Raw genomic sequence first — 18,545 nt, 5'->3', positions numbered from 1 at the left:
CGGAAAGAAGTTTAACGTTTTCTGTGTAAATCGTTACTAAATAAGGCTGAAATTTAGAATATCGTCTTCATTTTCATTTAATGTATGCATTGTTGAAGGCTCTATGGAAAAGAGGTTTTTAATCATAAAGCTTGAAATTTTAGGAAAACCAATATATAGTAGTTGATGGTTAGCAATAATTTTAAATAAATGATTATTTTCTGTGAATAAAACTTCAATGGGTATGATTAGAGTAATAGTTTTTTTCCCTGTTATATTGAATCACACAATTTACTTTTAACTACTTACAAAATCTTTTAATAATTTTTTCTTTAGTCTATTGTTTGTGCTGGAATGATGATATGGAATTTTGTTAAGGAAAAGAATTTTGTTGGACAAATGTTGGTGTTTGTTCTACTGTACAGCTCCCTGTACAGCACCTATTTGTGGACAGGTAAGTTGTCTCCCGAAAGGACTGTGACAGTCTGCCCTCCTCCTCTCCCTCGGAAAGACCTCAGCATCTACGATCCATTCGAAGTCTGTTAGCACAGGTCAAGGTGTTTGCTCTGTTACACACACACACACACACACACACACACACACACACACACACACACACACACACACACACACCCCCTGCAGAGCTGAGTTATCTGCCGAGTGCATTATTTCTGCCTGGCTCAAAGCCCTCTTCAGTCACGTGGTTCTTTTCATTGAGCGGCCATTGGCTCTAGGCCAGTCTCAGTGTAGCACCCTCTTGGAGACCCCAGGTGGAAAAGGGCAGAGGCGTCCCAGAGCTCACTTCTGGAATCCTACTGAACTGCAAACTGTGCTTTTGCCTCATACAAATTAGCAGCCTTTGGGTCTTCTGGGGTTTTCTTGTGATTTTTTTATGTGTTTGTTTGTTTTATTTTATGTTCATTGGTGTTTTGCCTGCATGTATGTCTCTGAGGGTGTCAGACGCCCTGGAACTGGAGTTACAGACAGGTGTGAGCTGTCGTGTGGGTGCTGGGAATTGAACCTGAGTCCTCTGGAAGAGCAGCTGTTAGGTGCTCTTAACCTCTGAGCCATCTCTGCAGCCCCTGGGTCCTCTGTTTTACTACTTCTAAAGCCGGCTTGCAGCACATTACACAGATATCCTGAGGATGACGTGAAGTATCGATATTACGTCTGGTACATAGCACACATTCAAGAAATGAGAATCTATCACTCATTTAATAGAGAGAAAAGAGGCAATAAGAGAACAAGAAAAGTGGGTTAGAGGATGTGGAGGGGCTGTGGAGATGACTTTAAGTGGTTGAGAGCACTGACTGCTCCAGAGGACCCGGGTTCAATTCCCAGCACCCACACGGAGGCGCACAACCATCTGTAACTCCAGTTCCAGGGGGTCCAAAGTCCTTTTCTGGCCTCCCTGGGCACCAGTCATGCATGTGGTGCATAGACATACATGCAAGCAAAACACTCATATAGGTTAAATAAAATAATTTTTAATAGAGGACCCAATGATAAAGAATACTCTTTCAATTGACTCCAAAAACGATGACAAAATATGTAAGCTAACATTGCTGTTTTGAAATGTAACGTTCATTTAGAAGCAGACATTCTGGTATGTTTGTGAAAAGTACTTTCTGGTTTGGTTGTCTTTGTGCTTATATCACAAATTTGAAATTGTAAAATGGTACCAGAAGGGGAACTGTACAGTGGTTAATAAGCAAGGGCCAGGAAGTGACCGTTGGGAAGACCTTTGGTTTCACGCCCTGAGGGTCAAGCTGGTCCCCTCTCAGTCCATGGCCTTTTGAAGTGAGGCAGCAACGTGGAGAGGAATTACAGAATGACAGATTCACAAACACAAGATGCTTTGTGCTTCTTCGAGGCAAGTATCCCTGTCATAGCATGTGACTTGTCATGAGATGTCACGTTAAGGGAACCTAGAGACCGTAATTCCAAACATAGGTGCCCAAGCTGATCTCCATACTGAAGTTTATTCAGGTGGATTTGTAATGAGAGTGGGAGAGTAGCAAATAGATTTGTCCCAAGGCCCCAGCTATCTCCAAACCCTGCAAACATGCATGCGGAGATCTGTCTGAAGCACTCATGAGTTCACTGGTACAGTAAAGGTGTCCTGTGATCATCAGATTATTATAAATATAGCATGATTTATGGTTCAGTTGCCAAAGGCTAGGCTTACAACCAAAGAAACAAAATCACAGACCCATTCCGTGTGTTTTAAAATCTCATGTTCAGTCCTTTTCAGATTGGTTTACAGACCACCTTCACCATTTCTGTCCTTACCTGCACAACCACCTGCTTTGTTCTCTCCTTTAAAATCAATGGCTTTTTTTTGTTTGTTTGTTTTTTGTTTTTCAAGACAGGGTTTCTCTGTGTAGTTTTGGTGCCTGTCCTGGATCTTGCTCTGTAGACCAGGCTGGCCTCGAACTCACAAAGATCTGTCTGGCTCTGCCTTCCGAGGGCTGGGATTAAAGGCGTGCGCCACCACCGCCCAGCTAATCAGTTGCTAACACAGCCGACAAACCCAGTACCAGAGTGATGCTGAGCTTCACTCGCTAATCAAACAGTTTCAAATGTACACTGAATGCATAAATAGTCCATTTCTATACCTTTTTGCTGGTCCAGTTTAGATATTTCATTTTGCAGATTATGAAAGCAAGCCCAAAGACCTGCTAGTACCAGCTGTCATTGCACAGCTCTGGTTCTTCACAGAGCGAGAAGAATCCAAATTTCAGAGTGCCAAACCCTTCTCAAGGACCTCAGTATCTGCTTATGTTAACTCTAGTTTAAAGTGCTAATTATCCATGCCCATTTATGTTAATTCTAACTTAAAGTGTTAATTATAAGAAAGGATCTTATTTGGGTAATGTAGATCACAGCTTGAAATGTAAAGTAGAACTCTGCTCCCTGTTATTTTTAGGTTAGCTTCAGTTACTTACACATACAGGGTTATGATCTGGTTATCTCACGGCCTTTCTTTCTTCAAACTCCTAGACAGTCTTCATTTAACTGTAAGTTGTGACATCATCTGGCCTTCACTTGGCTCAAACTTAATATATAAAGTGAAATCTAAGTGCTGACTGATGAGACTACTTAATTGTAAGGTGGCCAATTGTAAGGTGGACGAGGTGATTATCATTGAAAATATGCCAAATAGACTGAAATTTTCTTTTTTTTCTCAATTTCTTTTTTTTATTTTATAATTTGATTTAATTTTACATATCAGAAAATTTCTTATAGACATATTATTTCCAGACCCTGAAAATACATCGTAGGAACCCCAGGACAGTTTCAGAACTTCTCATGCTCCTCAGAAGACTGGGTTTCTACACCACTCTGTCCTCTGCTGTGTGGCTTGGGCACGCCCTTGTTTCTTCCATACCTATGAAATTAAAGTGTTGGTTTGGAACGGAGGTTTCTTCCACCTCCAGTACTCAGATTCTGTAGCCCTGTGGAGTTTACTAAGTGCCACATGTATAAGTGACAATGTCAGACATAAGGAAAATTCAAGAACTTGAAAACAAGCTGGTGTCATGGCTCCTGTCTCATTTCAGCACTCAGAAGGCTGAGGCAGGAGGATGGAGAGTTTAAGGACAGCTGAGCTACATAGCAACCCAGTCTCAAGAAACAAACTAAACCAAACCAAAAAATAACAACAAAAATCTTGAAGTATTTATGTCTGTATTAGGTTTGTGGCACATTTGTATTAAGTTTGTGTCATATTTATATGAAGCTTCAACCCTACATTTGAGGCATTTTCCAAAACCTAACCTGACTAAGAAATATAGACACTTCTTAGCACCAACAAAATGGAGTCACTCTTGGGAATTTTTTGTATACAGTTAACTTTTCCAACTCTACTAAATTCTAATCAAATAAATGAAAATAAAAATAAAAATAAAAAACCACTATGCCTTTGAAAAGAAATCCTTCAGTAAAACAAAACTTGAGTAAAGAAACGATTCTAGGAAGGGAAACAAAAGTATTTTTAATTTAGAAAAATGGCTTCAAACAACAGTTATTTATAAAGAGGAAAATTGGGAGCAAAACCCAGACTACTGTTTAAAAAAAAAACAGCATGGCAGTGCACACTTGTAACCCCAGGACTTGGGAAGTAGAGGATGGGTGTCAGGAGTTCAGCTGGTACCTGATACCCAAACCAGCCAAAGCCACAAAGCAAAAGGCAAACTGGACCGCCAGGATACCCAAATCAGCACGGTATTTTACAGAGTGCAGGGCTGCAGCTTCTGTTCATGTCGAGGGTAATCGTTTCTTTTACAACCCTGCTTTCTTGTTTCCAGGCCTTCTAGCCATTTCTCTGTTTCTTTTAAAAAAGCGTGAGAACATGCAGATCCCTGTGGGAATCATCATAATATCCGGCTGGGGGTAAGTGGTCTTTTTCTGTTTTCTTACGGGTTCCCACACACAGCCACTGTTCATTCACACTTTCTTTCTCAATGACTCTGGTTCCAGGATCCCTGCTCTTCTCGTTGGCGTGCTTTTGATAACTGGGAAACACAATGGAGACAGCATTGACTCCGCCTTCTTTTATGGAAAAGAGCAGGTGGGAAGAGTTTATTGGCAGTTCCCTTCTTAGGAATTTCTTTTTAGCTAGTTTATGTACCCTGATGTTCTTATATTAAAATTAAATTGAAATATATATATAATTTTTTTTTTTTTTGGTTTTTTGAGACAGGGTTTCTCTGTGTGGCTTTGGAGCCTTTCCTGGAACTCACTCTGTAGCCCAGGCTGGCCTCAAACTCACCAAGATCCTCCTGGCTCTGCCTCCCGAGTGCTGGGATTAAAGGCGTGCACCACCACTGCCTGGCACTTGAAAATATATTTTAATTTATTGTATAGGACACTGGTGATTTTATAACACGGTATGACACCTCAAGATATGAACAATTTTAGCTGAAGATTTCTAAATGCTTATAACTTGATTTTTTAAAATTTTGGGTTTTTTTTAAAGATTTATTTTTATTTTGTGTATGAGTGTTTTGCCTGAATGTATGTACATACACAATGTGTGTGCAGAAACTGTGGAGGCCAGCAGAGGGAGTTGGATCCCCTGGAACTGGAGTTACAGACTGTTCTGAGCTGCCATGTGGGTTCTAGGAATCCAACTGAGCCAGGACCTTTGTAGGAGCAGAAAGTGCCCTTGACCACTGAGCTATCTATATAGCCCCTTACCTGATTTTCATTAAGATACATTTATGAGCTATGTTTTCTCTGCTGAAGGCAAAAAAAGTAAACAACCTGACATAAAGAGAAAATGTCAAATATGTTACTCGTATGAGAAGTACAAATTCCAGAACAAAGTGTATTTGAGCAAAGCGTATTTGCAAATCTATAGGCCAGGAGGCGTATGGGACTTGCTGGAGTCTTCAGGGGTAGGATCCACCAGCATATGTTTTAAAAAACTTCCACCAAAGATTTTTAATTCTTACCTTTTGTTTTGTAATTTTGAACTTAATTCAGTTTTGTGAGAATAAACAAGATTATATATAAAAAGGACTTACACTAATACATCCAGCTGGTGCTCATAAATATTAGCTATAATTTTTATAATCATCACTATAAGCAAGCCTCCATTCACTGAAGTATGGTTGAACTACAAGCAGCATTCAGAAGTAAATAAAGAGTCTGTAAGAAATCATTTCATTACTTAAAGGAAACCAATGGCTGTATTGTTAACCACTTGCTGTACATGAAACATCTAAGAAATCTGTATGATTAAAGACAAACCATGATTTCTTTACAAGTAAATCACGTTCCTTCCATATTCCTACCCATTTTAAAGAAATATTGTCCTGTAGTATTTAAAGCTATGGGGGTGGGGGAGATCTGTGGTTGGTATGTAAAATGAATAAAAAATTTCTTAATTAAAAAAAACTATATAGATATATTTTCTATCAAAAAGTTTTTTATTTTAAATGATTTATTTTTATTTTATATGCATTGGTATTTTGCCTGCATGTGTGTCTGTGTGAGGGTGTCAGATCTCCTGGAACTGGAATTACAGGCAGGTATGAGTTGTCATGTGAGTGCTGAGAACTGAACCCAGGTCCTCTGGAAGAGCAGCCAGCGTTCTTAACCATGGAGCCATCTCTCCAAATAAGTTTTCTTAAACCTACTGTACTAAGATTATTAATATGAGATTGTGAAAACTGGCCTAACATCTTTTTCCGATACTGGCAGATGATCACCACAGCAGTCACCCTGTTCTGCAGCATTCTGATGGCTGGTGTGTCACTCATGTGCATGAACCGTACCACCCAAGCTGGTCACTATGAAGGTTTCGGCCAATCTCAGAACCACAAACCAGTAGAGCCCGGAAGCACTGCATTTGAGGAGAGCCCAGCACCAACAAATGAACCAGAACTCTTTACAAGTTCTATCCCAGAAACAAGTATGAGCTCTACATACATATAATTTTATTTTTGATTTTTCAAAACAGGCTTTCACTGTGTAGCCCTGGCTGTCTTAGAACTCACTCTGTAGACCAGGCTGGCCTTGACCTCACAAAGATCCGCCTGCCTCTGCCTCCTGAGTGCTGGGATTAAAGGTGTGTGCCACCACTGCCCGGCTGCCCTACATATATTTGAAAACAAACAGTCACATGTATCCTAGATGTTTTTGCTCAATATAGATTCACTATACTACTCTGAATATTATAGGTATTTGTCAATTGAACAACTTGATTAATTCTATTAGAACTTCATTCCTCAACACATGAATCTGAGATTAATGTTTTGTTGAATTATGAGACTTCTGAGTGAGTTTTGGTTAGTTGGTTGTTTGATTGGCTGGCTGGCTGTTTGAAACAGGGTCTTATTCTGAGTCCAAGGCTGGCCTCAAACTGTTGGTCCTCCTGCTTAAGCCTCCTGAGTGGCTGGGAGGACAGTCCTGAGCCACTGTGCCAGTTTTCAGTGCTGGGGACTGAACTCAAAACCTCACACACACTCTGCAAGTGTTCTACCTCTAAGCCATGTCCCCAGCTTTGACCTGAGAATTTTGGCAGAAGTGGAAGGAAAGGAAGGTCCTTCCTAGGAAACTAAACACACACATTTCCAACTTTAGCAACATATCATCAGGCAAGTGCCATCAATAAGATGAATTTTAAGGAGAGGCCTAACTGAATTTAAGGTTAATCATAGAAATTATAAGCCAAGTCAGACTTACCACCTGATTTTTGTATAGTTTCTGAGTTAAGAATTTTTCTTTCACATCTTTAAAAGATTGAAGTTAAGAGGGTTTTTTTTTTTATGACTCTTACAAGTTCTATGAAACTTGAATTTCCCATCCACAGTGTTGTGGAACATAGTCATAACCATTCACTTATGTGTTGTTAGTGACTGTGTTCATACTGGAATGTCAGAGTTGAATCATTGCCACAGAGCCCAGATGGCTTTTGTGAAAAAATGCTCGGTTATTCCATCTTACGGCTTGTAGTCCATCAGCCTCCAAACCCTTCGGCATCCAGTCTTGCTTATGTGAAATGAACTAACCTTCCTCATGGAGCTGTGGTCACACCAGACTCCTGTTGCAGTGCAGGTCAAGACTCTCTAGTCCCCCCCAGTCCCCGATTGTCCCTGCTTAACACCTGTTCTTCCTCCTCTTCCTATGCACTCGCCCTGTGCACACTCCCTGTGCACTCTCCCTGTGCACACTCCCTGTGCACACTCCCTGTGCACACTCCCACACTCGGCATGCTTTGCCCCAGACTGGCACCTGTGTGGTCTCACCTCTCTTCCTGCTGTTGCTGCAAAGCCCTTCAGCCTGGGCCCACTGACAATTTGTGATGACATCACCAGATTTTATTCTTTCAAGCTCCTTGACCGTGTTCCTTTTAAAACGGAAGTCCAGTGATGTCTTTACTAACACGTTAGGCTCTGTTTTCCATAAGCCCAGTGTACTTCTCAGACCATGCCTGACCTCCTCCCCTTCCTCACTTTCTTTGCTCTTTGCAGTTATCCTCTAGTCGGGTTTGGGGCAGCCCTAGAAGACTCCCAGGTGGCCTGCCCTGTAGTCTTCCTCCGTGAATGTTCTAGATGGCTGCCAAACACTAACATCTCCGGGAAGCACTAAACAAGGGACATGAGACCCTCGCGAGACTTGCATTTCTCTTCCACTTGACTTTTAGAAACAGCAAAAAACTGAACTGTGGACTTTAATCCCTGTTGAGATCATCCCCAGCAAGAAAACTAATGTGAATCAACGTTATAAACGGGGCAGCACTTTGTAAACGGGGCAGCTAGTGACTGTGTCCGCAGGAAACCTGCAGTATTCATGCTTCCGTCTCCTTATTTATGACCCTAACTTTGTTGCAGTTTTTGTTTTGTTTTGGTGGGACTGAAATTGAACCCAGGGCTTCATGAATGCTAGGGGAGAGCTCTCCCCTTGAGCTGTATCCACAGCCTCCTCCCTCATCTCACCGTTTCATAACTGCTGTTGTTTATTTGGCCCACTCTCCTGTAAATACCATTTCTGATTTGTCTTTATAGCCTCAGTTCCTAGTGAGATATCAGGCTTACTGTATACACTCAGTAATATTATTTTTATGTGGAGTATAGTTGGGTGGGTGTCATGATTCCCTGACACTATCATGAAGACTGCTTGAGTAAAATACTTGATTAATGACCGTTCACCCATGTTCCTAAGGAAAACGGTTTCAAAATCTGTCTGGTTATGTTTCTCCCCTAAATCCTGTTTTCTTCTGCTTTATTGGAAGTATAAGCACATAACACCTCAGATGACCATCCTGGTCTGTTGTGTAGTTTGGTAATTCAATATAGCTCACCTATCTCTGTTTCTCATTGCATATTTGTTACAGACCTATGACTTTTGTGTTATGAATAGTGTGAAATTAGGGTCACATTTTATTATGTGATTAAGAGTCTAGGTAATATGGCTGGAGAGATGGCTCAGTGATTAAGAACACTTGCTGTTCCTGCGGTGGGCCTGGACTCAGTTCCCAGTGCCTACATGGTGGCTCACATTCCAGTGCATCAGATGCCCTCTTCTGGCTTCCTTGGACACCAGGCACACACATGGTACACATACTTACATGTAGGCAAAACACTCATGCACATAAAACAGAAATATATGAATCTTAAAACAAATAAATCTTGAAAATAAATAAAAACAGTATGTTTAACAAAAAAATGTTTGTCTAATAAAGAGAAAGCTGATGGCTACTGATAAGCCCTTATATTTGAAGGAAGAAACTGCAAAGTAGTTTTCTACAGAGGCCATAATTGCTTATTTATGTACACATTTGTGTGTGTGCAGGTATCCATTTCCTGTAGGTATGTTATTGGAATGTGCTGGCCTTACATGTTTTCTTCATTTTTATATCTTTTTGTGTAATTTCATTATTTAAACCTTCATATTTCTGAAGAGAGCTGGACAAGATAATTTATTTTCTTTTCTGTTATTCTGTGGTTCTGTTTTTAACCTTGAGGTAGCATTATTATCTTAAAATTCAAAAGACATTTGTAATGGCTTATAGATAATAGCTTTTGTACTTTGAAATCCTTTTGTTTTTAAGACTATCACAGGAGAACTTAAGTACGTTATCAATGAGAGGTTAAGCCTAAGTATTACTCATTTTTTCTAGCATGTACATTTTAATAGTTTACCACTGACGTTATAATTCTATTCATATTGCAATCCATGTCAGGAAGCACCATGCCTATATAACTGTAAAAAAAAAAAATTTAAAGGTCACTGTGTGCAGTTATCAGAGGAAATAAACATATAAATAAACAAATATATAAATAAATAAATACAGAGGAAAATTACAGCTATGCAGCCTGTCCCACTGTGACTGCGTAGAGCAGCTTGCCTATGAGCCGCCTGCCTATGAGCCAGCTGGAGATTCAGCCATGTGTGCTTGTAGAGAAGAGTGGAGTACTGCTTCGCCCAAATCTTCCAGACTCCTGAGGTGGAAGAGCTTGAAAGAGTGACTGCAGAGATGAGCCTGGAAGAGGATTCTATCAGCCATGCCCAGATGGGGGCTTCTGACTGACTGTAAAGAATTATCCAGAAAGAAGGGAATGCCTTTGGTCCAATCGCTGGGGCAGGTAGACAGCGAATCCAAGTCACAGGTGGCTTTTATTTAGGCCAACATTGGTCATCAGCAGAGCAGTTGTATTTAGGAAAGTGATGAATGAAAGTCTTGTTTTAGGAAATGATTGAATTCTTAGTTTCTGAAGTACAGTGTCTCCAGGAAGCAGCCTGGATAAAAACCTTTCTCTCTGTCTCCTGCAGTGAGGGGACAACATAAGGAGCTGATCATTTGTCTGACACTGCTTAACCACTCACTTCTGTATAGGCACACCTAGATAGGTACTCGTACAGAAAATGTTTCCACAGAGACAACCTGAGTGGCTGGGCATGGCTTGGCATCTTTTGAACTTGGGCGTTTCTGTTGTGGTTGGGCCCCCCTTCACATCCTATTTCCTATGTCTAGGTTGCTGTTCCTGCTCCTTGGGAAATGGTGACGTACACTGTCCATCAATAGAGCCAGTAACAACCGCAAGTGCCAGTGGGCCTGTGCCTTCTTCCTTTGAGAAAAGTAAGTGCCCTGGGGCCATGGGGGGAGGCTTAAGGGTGAAAAAGAAACCTTTGTATCCTTATATGTGAAAAGAACACTACACAGGCTTCCTGTTGAAGCTATACACTGTAAAACGTGGCTTGAGAATGTGTTTCCAATAAGATGGGGGCAAGTGATAATAAGACCATAATCACAGAAACAGAACTCATTTTGAAAAAAATAAAATTCTTAAAGATAGTATTAAAATTGATTTCCCAATAAATTTAACTCACATGCCTGAGGGTATAGCTCAGTGGTAAGTACTTGCCCAACATAAAATCCAATGTTTCATCCCCAGAATTTTTAAAACAAAAAACAAAGGTTAATTGAAGTGAGAAACCCAGGAGACCTATTGAATTTTGGCCTTTTTTCTTCTCTTAAAAGCTGAGACTCTCCCCCTAGCTTTATTTGCTAGGACCAGGACTAATTAATTAGTTAGGCTCTTTATAAAATGCAAGAGGTAATAGTACATTTGTTTCATGCTTTGTCAAAATAGAACATAATAGGGTATTTGTGGCTCATGTGAATTCATCACAGATAAAACTATTAATTCAACCTTTAAAATTATATGTAAACTATATGAAGTATGTCTAAGTTGTGTATCATAATTATATACCATAAACTTTGTAGACAGAGACCCTTGTTAAGAAGGTAGAAGGAACTACCGCATACTGCTTGTGCATCTTCAGAGAGACTCTGCACCATAACACGAGGGTGTTCTCCAGGGCCACTGACAGTTAGATCCCGAGTCTTAGCTGAGTGCGCTTCGGTGCTGTTTCTCTTGGGAAGTCATGTGGGTTTGGAATAAACTCTGCTCACTGTTTTGTAGCAGACCACTGTGTGAGTCACTGTGACTCCCGAAGCTGCATCCTAGCTCAGGAGGAAGAGCAGCACCTGCAGACCGGAGACCCTCAGCTGACTCGACACGTCCTGCTGTGTTTACTGCTCATCATTGGCCTGTTTGCCGTAAATGCTTCTTCTGCTTCTGTTGGGGGGTGTTTCTTTAAACAGTCGGCTTCTCTCAGAGAAACTTCACTGCTACTTTGCGGAAGTATGGTGGTTAGGCCATCTGAATTTTAACATATAGCTAAATGTTTGAGGCAAATAAACTTTTAAAATAATTTTTAGGGCCTAGAGAGATGGCTCAACAGTTAAGAGCACTTGCTGCTCTTGCAGAAGACCAAAGATTCTCATCATCTATAACCACTGTCTATAACTACAGTTCCAGGGGATCTGACGCCCTCTTCTGGCCTCTGTGGGCACCAGGCACACACATGGGAACAACTATATATACACAGGAAAACACTCACACACATACACCTTTAAAATTTTTTAATTATGAAAATCTTCATACTATAAAGAACAAGAAAAGTATCTATCACACTAATGCCTTCTAATTTTTCTTTTTCATTATTATTTAATTCTTTTGTGCTGGAGATTGAACCCAGGGCCTCAGGAATGTGAATCACAAGCTTAAGTACTGACCTGTATCCTCAGCCCTGCCTGCTAACTGTTCAGCACACTCTGCATGGTTCTATAGTCCACTCAGGCTTCTGTGTTGCTTTTTCCCACCTATATCAAACAAGGCTATTTGACCAAAGTGCTCAAAGCCATTGTTTTAAATTATTTCCCAATAACCACAAAAAAGCAACATCATAATTTATTCAAGTACTTCTTTATTCAAAATGCCCTAATAAACACCTCCAGACATTGTGTTTTCTATTGGTAGATTCCCGAGGTCGAGAACCCTGCATCAAAGTCTAGAAGCATTTCTATGACACAGATGTATTCTATTGATTCTTTTCCAGAGGGGTAGTGCACATTCATAGAGCCTTCATGCCAGCATAAAATATTGAAGGATTTTCAATGTTATAATTTATAAGTACAGTACTTAATTTTATTGTGTACATTTCTTTAATTATAGAAGGGTTTTTTATTTGTTATCCTCATTTGTGACTTATCAGTTGTTACACATGATCCCTTACGATGCTTCGAGTGTGACTCCCTAGAGATGGGAGGTGGGCCAAAAGCCTCTGCAGCCGCCTCACATTGGATGCTTGTTACATAGCGTGGATTAGCCAGCAACACTTAATGGCCATCTAAGAACAAGAGTCTAAAACAAGAACTACTGCCAGGAACTGCTGCTTAGTGATAGAATTGTTTTCTTGTGTCAAGCTAATTTTAAAATCCATCCTGTGTAGGCTAGTCGGCAGTCCTGATCTATTATGTAAGCTTCTGTATTATGGCTCATGTCTTCTTGCTTCCAAGTTGATCAGAATAGACAGTTTGAGTGGCATCTGTCAAGAGGAAGGTTGAAACCTCTTGTTTGAAAGACAAAGCTTCGACGTTCTCTCGGTGTTTTTCCCCTGTAGTCTCTTCCCCCTAATTATTAGCTAGAGAAGTTATCATACTGTGCGCTGGATGGGGAGAAATGATTCTCTGCTTCATTTTCAAGCTGCTTTTTCTTCCCTTTACAGAATCTCTCTAGTTGTTTGTGGTGGCTGTTCAACCACGAGACTGGACGACTCTATGTGGAATTACAGTTTTTCTGTGCCGTGTTTAACTTTGGCCAGGTATTTATTTACTGAGAACGAGAGGGTTGTTTTCTTGGGTGAGGTGATTGGGGGGAGGGTGGTGCAGACAGTGTTTTCTTTTACATCAAAAGGGTTCAGTTTGTTTATCAGCTGCTGGTACGCATGACAGCTGACAGCTGCTGCCTGTCTCCCCATAGAGATGAATTATTATATTGGTTGAAGTCATCAGAATGTACGCTGAATGTTTCAACCAGAAATACCAAAGACTTTTTTTTTGCTTTGGCATTGAGATGAAGAATAATGATTTAAGTAGGAACAAGATGTCCCCAAATTTTTCTTAAACTTATGATCTTCCTAACTCACTTTGGAAGATAACCTGCTTCTCTGAGCCTTAGTTTGGCCACTTAACACTACTAAATATCTCATGTTTTTTGAATGACAGCTACTTAAATCAGTATTTTAAAAATCATGTGATGTATAAATACATTTTAGCAGAAACAGTAGTAGTGTTCCTCCAGAGGTTACCCTGTACCAACCCTTGTTAAGGATTTTATGTTCATTATCTCATGTAAATCCCAAAATACCTACAAAACAGATACTATCATTCCCCTCTCATGTTACTATTAAAATTTATATTTAATGTCTGGCATTTAGAAGGCTTTGGGTTTAATCCCTAGCACTGGGACAAAAAGGGGGATATTTAAAGAAAAATAACATTTTAGATTTTGGAAAATGTTTTATATGCAAAGTTCAAAATTTGATCTTTTCATCGACCTGCTCTTCTTATCTCTTCTTCTTTTTTAAGGGGCTAGGGATTGAATTTTCACTTGTCCACACTAGGCATACTAGTGACTACATGTAACCACACTGAACCACATCCCCAACTCAAACCCTTACTTTTTGATTAGAGAACAGTCATGCATAAACTGAATATCAACTTGAAAAATACTGTGTTGGAAATCACTGCCTATTAAATTTGAAATATTTTGCCATATAAGGTAGTTAAAATTTGTCAGTTTCTGCTCCTACATATTTTCGCCTTCCACTAACCACTCAAAGTGTTTCCTGCTTGTTTTGACATTGTTATTGGAAGAAAACCAGCAAAGTATAAAGGAACACATTATATAACAAGTTCATTACAGACAAACATGGGTGCCCCAGAGCCCTCTGATACCAGGTTCACTTGTGATACTATTTAAGATCTGACATGACCCAACTGTAGAATACTAGGCTGAAAATTCACAGCTCCCCTAAGCATTTTGCATTCAGAAAGCCTACTCCAGATTGAGCCATGTTAGGACAGGAACCAAGCAAGCTCCATTCCACAGGGCTTTGTCAAGAACAGAACTAATGGCAGGAATGTTGTACTTCAAATGCTATCCACACAGCTTATGTCTCAAGTGGCTCAAAGGCATGAGAAGACACAATCTCACTCCAATCCTATTTTCCTTTTAAGGACCTAGTGTAGTGAGATGTTCCCTTCTGACTATTTGTACTTAAGACAATCAAGTCCTTCATGTAATATTTTGTATTAACAAATTTTTAATTTTGTGTATGTCTGTCTTATTGGTGTGTCTGGGGAAGGTGGGGTATGTGCATGTGAGTACAGTTGCCTGTGGAGGCCAGAAGAGGGTGTCAGATCCTCTGGAACTGAGTTACAAGCAGTTTTGAGCCACTCAGCATGAGTGCTGGGAACTGAGCTCAGCTTTTCCAGAAGAGTACTATGGACTCCCTACTGCTGGGCCCACCCTCTAGCTTCATGTAACGGCACATGAAGAACCATGCTTGCAATGCATAAGTTTTTGGGGGAGCTTTCATATCTACAACATAATGCTAACTGTATTACAATTAGATATTATAGCCCTTGTTAATTATATTTATGAAGTTTCAACAGAAAAATAGTAAGTACTTGGGCACTCACAGAGAGATTTTCTTTTAAAAAAGAGGGAAACACAAACATGTAGGCTTTAAATGATTTTGTTTTTCTTCAGGAACTGTCATGCAAATGCAGTTCTTCAACACTGGCTTTTAGCGCCCATCATAATTACTAGGACAGAATGATTGGGAAGAGGCGACAAGCGGGTGTCGTGTGCCTGCAGGCACTGAACTTAAGTCTGCTTTGTATGCTGAATTTAAAATGTCGCTCTCATCACTATCGGCTGCTTCCTCACACACTGACTGTCTTCATTTCTGTCTTAAGGTTTTATTGTTGAATTCAAACGGAATAACTGTTTTCTCTCCTAGGGATTTATTTCCTTTGGAATCTTTGGGTTGGACAAACATTTAATCATCCTACCTTTCAAAAGAAGGTAAATTCAGTTTTGAAAAAAGCCTTTGTACTTAAAGGTGATGACAAGGCCATTCTATTAAAATTTGATACTTTTATACTTTTATATCTGCTAGGAGACCATAAATACCACACAAAGGTTATCTGTGAAATCACATATTTGTTGCAGATAATTGCAGAGAAAGTATTGGAAGAAGTATTATAAATCCAGCAATGTAATTTGCATTTTAACAAGACTTGATGGGCACTGACTTCTAGCTATGCTATTAACTACATATAGTTAAATGAAACTTGGAAATGGAAGTAGTAGGTGCTGTAGTCCTCATCAAAGTCTACATCGGATTCTTTTTCTCCTTTGACAATAAGCTTTCTATCAAACTGAGTGTTTACAGAAAATTCAAGGATTCTCTCAACTTTGGGGGTTTTGTTGGCTTCTAGGAAGGCTTCTTTTAAGGAAGATCAAGGTTTCTTTGTGAAAAATAACAAGGTTAAAGTTTCAACATGGGATGGAGAGAGAAGCAGGGAAAAATGTTTGTTCTTCACTTGCTCTCGAGGGAAAATTCATAGACACTAGAAGGGCTAACGGAATTCAACCTACCTACTCTATAAGGAGTGCCAGTTAAGAGAGTCTGCCCCTTCTCCATCATCATCACCGTCATTATTGTCATTAAGATGTCATAGCCAAGGGTCATAAGCATTCCTAAAAGAAAAGTATAGAAGAAAAGCCATTCAGCTTAGTCGCCAGCTTCATAATGCTGACCAAGTCAATTGTCAACAGTTGTCTTGCCTGGATAGACAGAATGGACTGTTTTAGACTCCAGACCCTGGCGCTTGTTTCTGTGCTACTAATGTTGGAAATGGTGAAATAAAATGCCTATCCAGAAGTTACCTTGGTTGGCTTAGTTTTGGTTTTAGTCTCTGAGGAAGTGTGAGACATCCGGCTTAGTTTCTAAGTTAGGTCTGTGCTTCAAAAAGGTCAAAGACAGAAGGAATATCTTAGTACAAACTGAAGTGGGTCAAACATATCTGCAGCGTGTATAAAGTGGTCAGCCCCGCCCCAGCCTGCTCAAAGAGCGGGTGTAGAACAGAGGCATTTCTGGATCAGAGATTAATGACATCTGGGTATTGATGACAGAGCTTTGGTGATGGATTTAGAATAGCTACTTGGTGAGGCAGTTTGGATCTTCTCACACCTGTTTTCTTTAAGAAACAACCTGCTTAAATTTTGGTTTTCAGGCTTGAATTCCTGTGGAACAATAAGGAAACAGCAGAAAACAGAGACTCCCCTGTTTCTGAGGAAATAAAAATGACCTGTCAACAATTTGTCCATTATCACCGTGACCTGTGCATCCGAAACATCGTCAGAGAAAGAAGGTAAAGCCAGTACAAGGTTCAGAAACATAGATTCCAGATTATTAGCATTAGGTTTTAACAAGCTAATAACTGTGGGTAAGTTTCTAGTTTAAGAAATAAGATATAAAAATGACATATCACTTTGATTTTTACATTTAATGTCAGGTAGCTTCTGATTCCTATATAAAATGTGTGCTGTTGGGTAGGGTATTAATATTCTCTTCATGTTGGCCATTAGTGTCCTCATAAAGCACTGAAAAACACTAGGTCTGGAAGGGATTTTATATTCTCATCTCCTAGTACTATGTCATTTCATGATGCTGTCAAGAGAATGAAATGAAATTTCTCCCTCTTAATTAATTCTATGATATTTATTTCACCTCCAGTCCTAGTCATTATTTTGTGACATGATATTTATTCTTCTAATCCCCAAGGTACAGAATGTGCTGCAGCAGGAAACGATGGACTATGAGTAATCAAATATTACAGTGCTGATAGTTTTAGTTGTCATGAAAGAGGAAATAAAACAAAGCAAAAAGTAAAGAACCTAATACCTTTATGTGTATTTCTAAAAATGTGGAGGTTACTATTCAAGATGGTTCATTTCTAAGGACTCTGACACTATGCTCAATATGCATGCCATTAATAATCGGAAGAATATAGCCTGGCCGAGGGAGTGGGAAGGGGACTCTCTGAGTGTTAATACTAGAACTTCTGAGCTGGTACTTCTTGGCAAGTTCAGTTCTCAAAACCTCACATTTCCTTTCCTTAAAAAAAAAAAAAAAAGTCCTCCTTCGGGGCCTGGAGAGATGGCTCAGCATTTGAAAGCACTTGTTCTTACAGAGCCCCGGCCTCTCAGTTTCCAGCACCACGTGGTAGCTCACAACCTTCTTCTGTAACTGCAGTTTCAGGGGATCCGACTCCCTCCACTGGCCTCCTTGGGCACCAGGCATGCACATGATGCACATACATACGTAGGCAAAACACTCACACACATAAAATATTAATAAATAAACCATAGAGAAAAATCTTACTTTGATGGCCAAATGTCTGTGATGAGCCTTGCCCAATTAATAACAATGATAAACTCTGGAGAAGAGTAGCTTTTCTACCTTGAGAGGCTAAGCACAGTTTCAGGATACTGCCTATGGATAGTTTGAACAATTCAACGTTGCTTTAAAATTTCCTTTTAAGAAAATCCACAGTTTCCGTCAGGTTACTGTGCTTGCCAACTGTCAGGAAGCAGAGCTCTTAGCATTTGCTGAGCTACCAGGTCCCAGATGGCTGAATGGGCACCAGCTGGTATAAACCAGCTGATTCCTGCTCCTTTCCAGATCTGCAGCCTGTCCCATGTCACATTCTCTGACACTGTACTATTGCTTAGGCTCTTGGGACAGCTGCCTGCTCACAGCAGTCAGAAAACAAATATCTTCAGTTACTGACCGGGACAGAGGGTATCACCTCTACATCGAAAAGACCCAGACACTAACACCGATATTTCAGATATTGGAGAACAATTTTATGTTATTAACTTTTTTCTAATTCTTATATGTGAAACTCTGTATTTATGGTAAAATGCTTGAATTTTTTGACACCCGTTTGTCATTTCATCCTGCTCTTCACCTCCATTTCCTGTTGTCAAGCACTCCAGATTTCACAGCTTGATTGATGCTTGTGGGGTTCTTGCTGTCTAGTGCACATTTGTGAGAAAATGTTCATAATTCATGTAATTGGTTCTCTTGTTTTACATTTCTTTCTCTTTATCTGCTCATACTTAAGCAAT

General features: G+C 40.0%; 1 protein-coding gene across 2 annotated transcripts in view; it reads left to right on the top strand.

Annotated features, from left to right (window-relative positions):
- The window catches only part of Gpr155 (G protein-coupled receptor 155), a 42,136-nt gene that overhangs the window by 19,403 nt on the left and 4,188 nt on the right, over positions 1 to 18,545 (top strand). For both annotated transcript variants that reach the window (XM_052725988.1, XM_052725987.1), the window contains exons 8-16: positions 316 to 433; positions 4,290 to 4,374; positions 4,462 to 4,552; positions 6,190 to 6,400; positions 10,466 to 10,570; positions 11,418 to 11,554; positions 13,066 to 13,161; positions 15,367 to 15,431; positions 16,646 to 16,783. In XM_052725988.1, coding sequence (XP_052581948.1) covers positions 316 to 433; positions 4,290 to 4,374; positions 4,462 to 4,552; positions 6,190 to 6,400; positions 10,466 to 10,570; positions 11,418 to 11,554; positions 13,066 to 13,161; positions 15,367 to 15,431; positions 16,646 to 16,783 — 1,046 coding nt within the window. The remainder of the gene's footprint in view (positions 1 to 315; positions 434 to 4,289; positions 4,375 to 4,461; positions 4,553 to 6,189; positions 6,401 to 10,465; positions 10,571 to 11,417; positions 11,555 to 13,065; positions 13,162 to 15,366; positions 15,432 to 16,645; positions 16,784 to 18,545) is intronic.

This window comes from Peromyscus californicus, unplaced genomic scaffold (genome assembly GCF_007827085.1).
Source record: "Peromyscus californicus insignis strain IS unplaced genomic scaffold, ASM782708v3 Scaffold_7__1_contigs__length_154581171, whole genome shotgun sequence".
Classification (NCBI taxonomy): Eukaryota; Metazoa; Chordata; class Mammalia; order Rodentia; family Cricetidae; genus Peromyscus; species Peromyscus californicus.
Note: the sequence above shows the minus strand (reverse complement) of the source record. Positions and strands in the feature narration are given on the sequence as shown.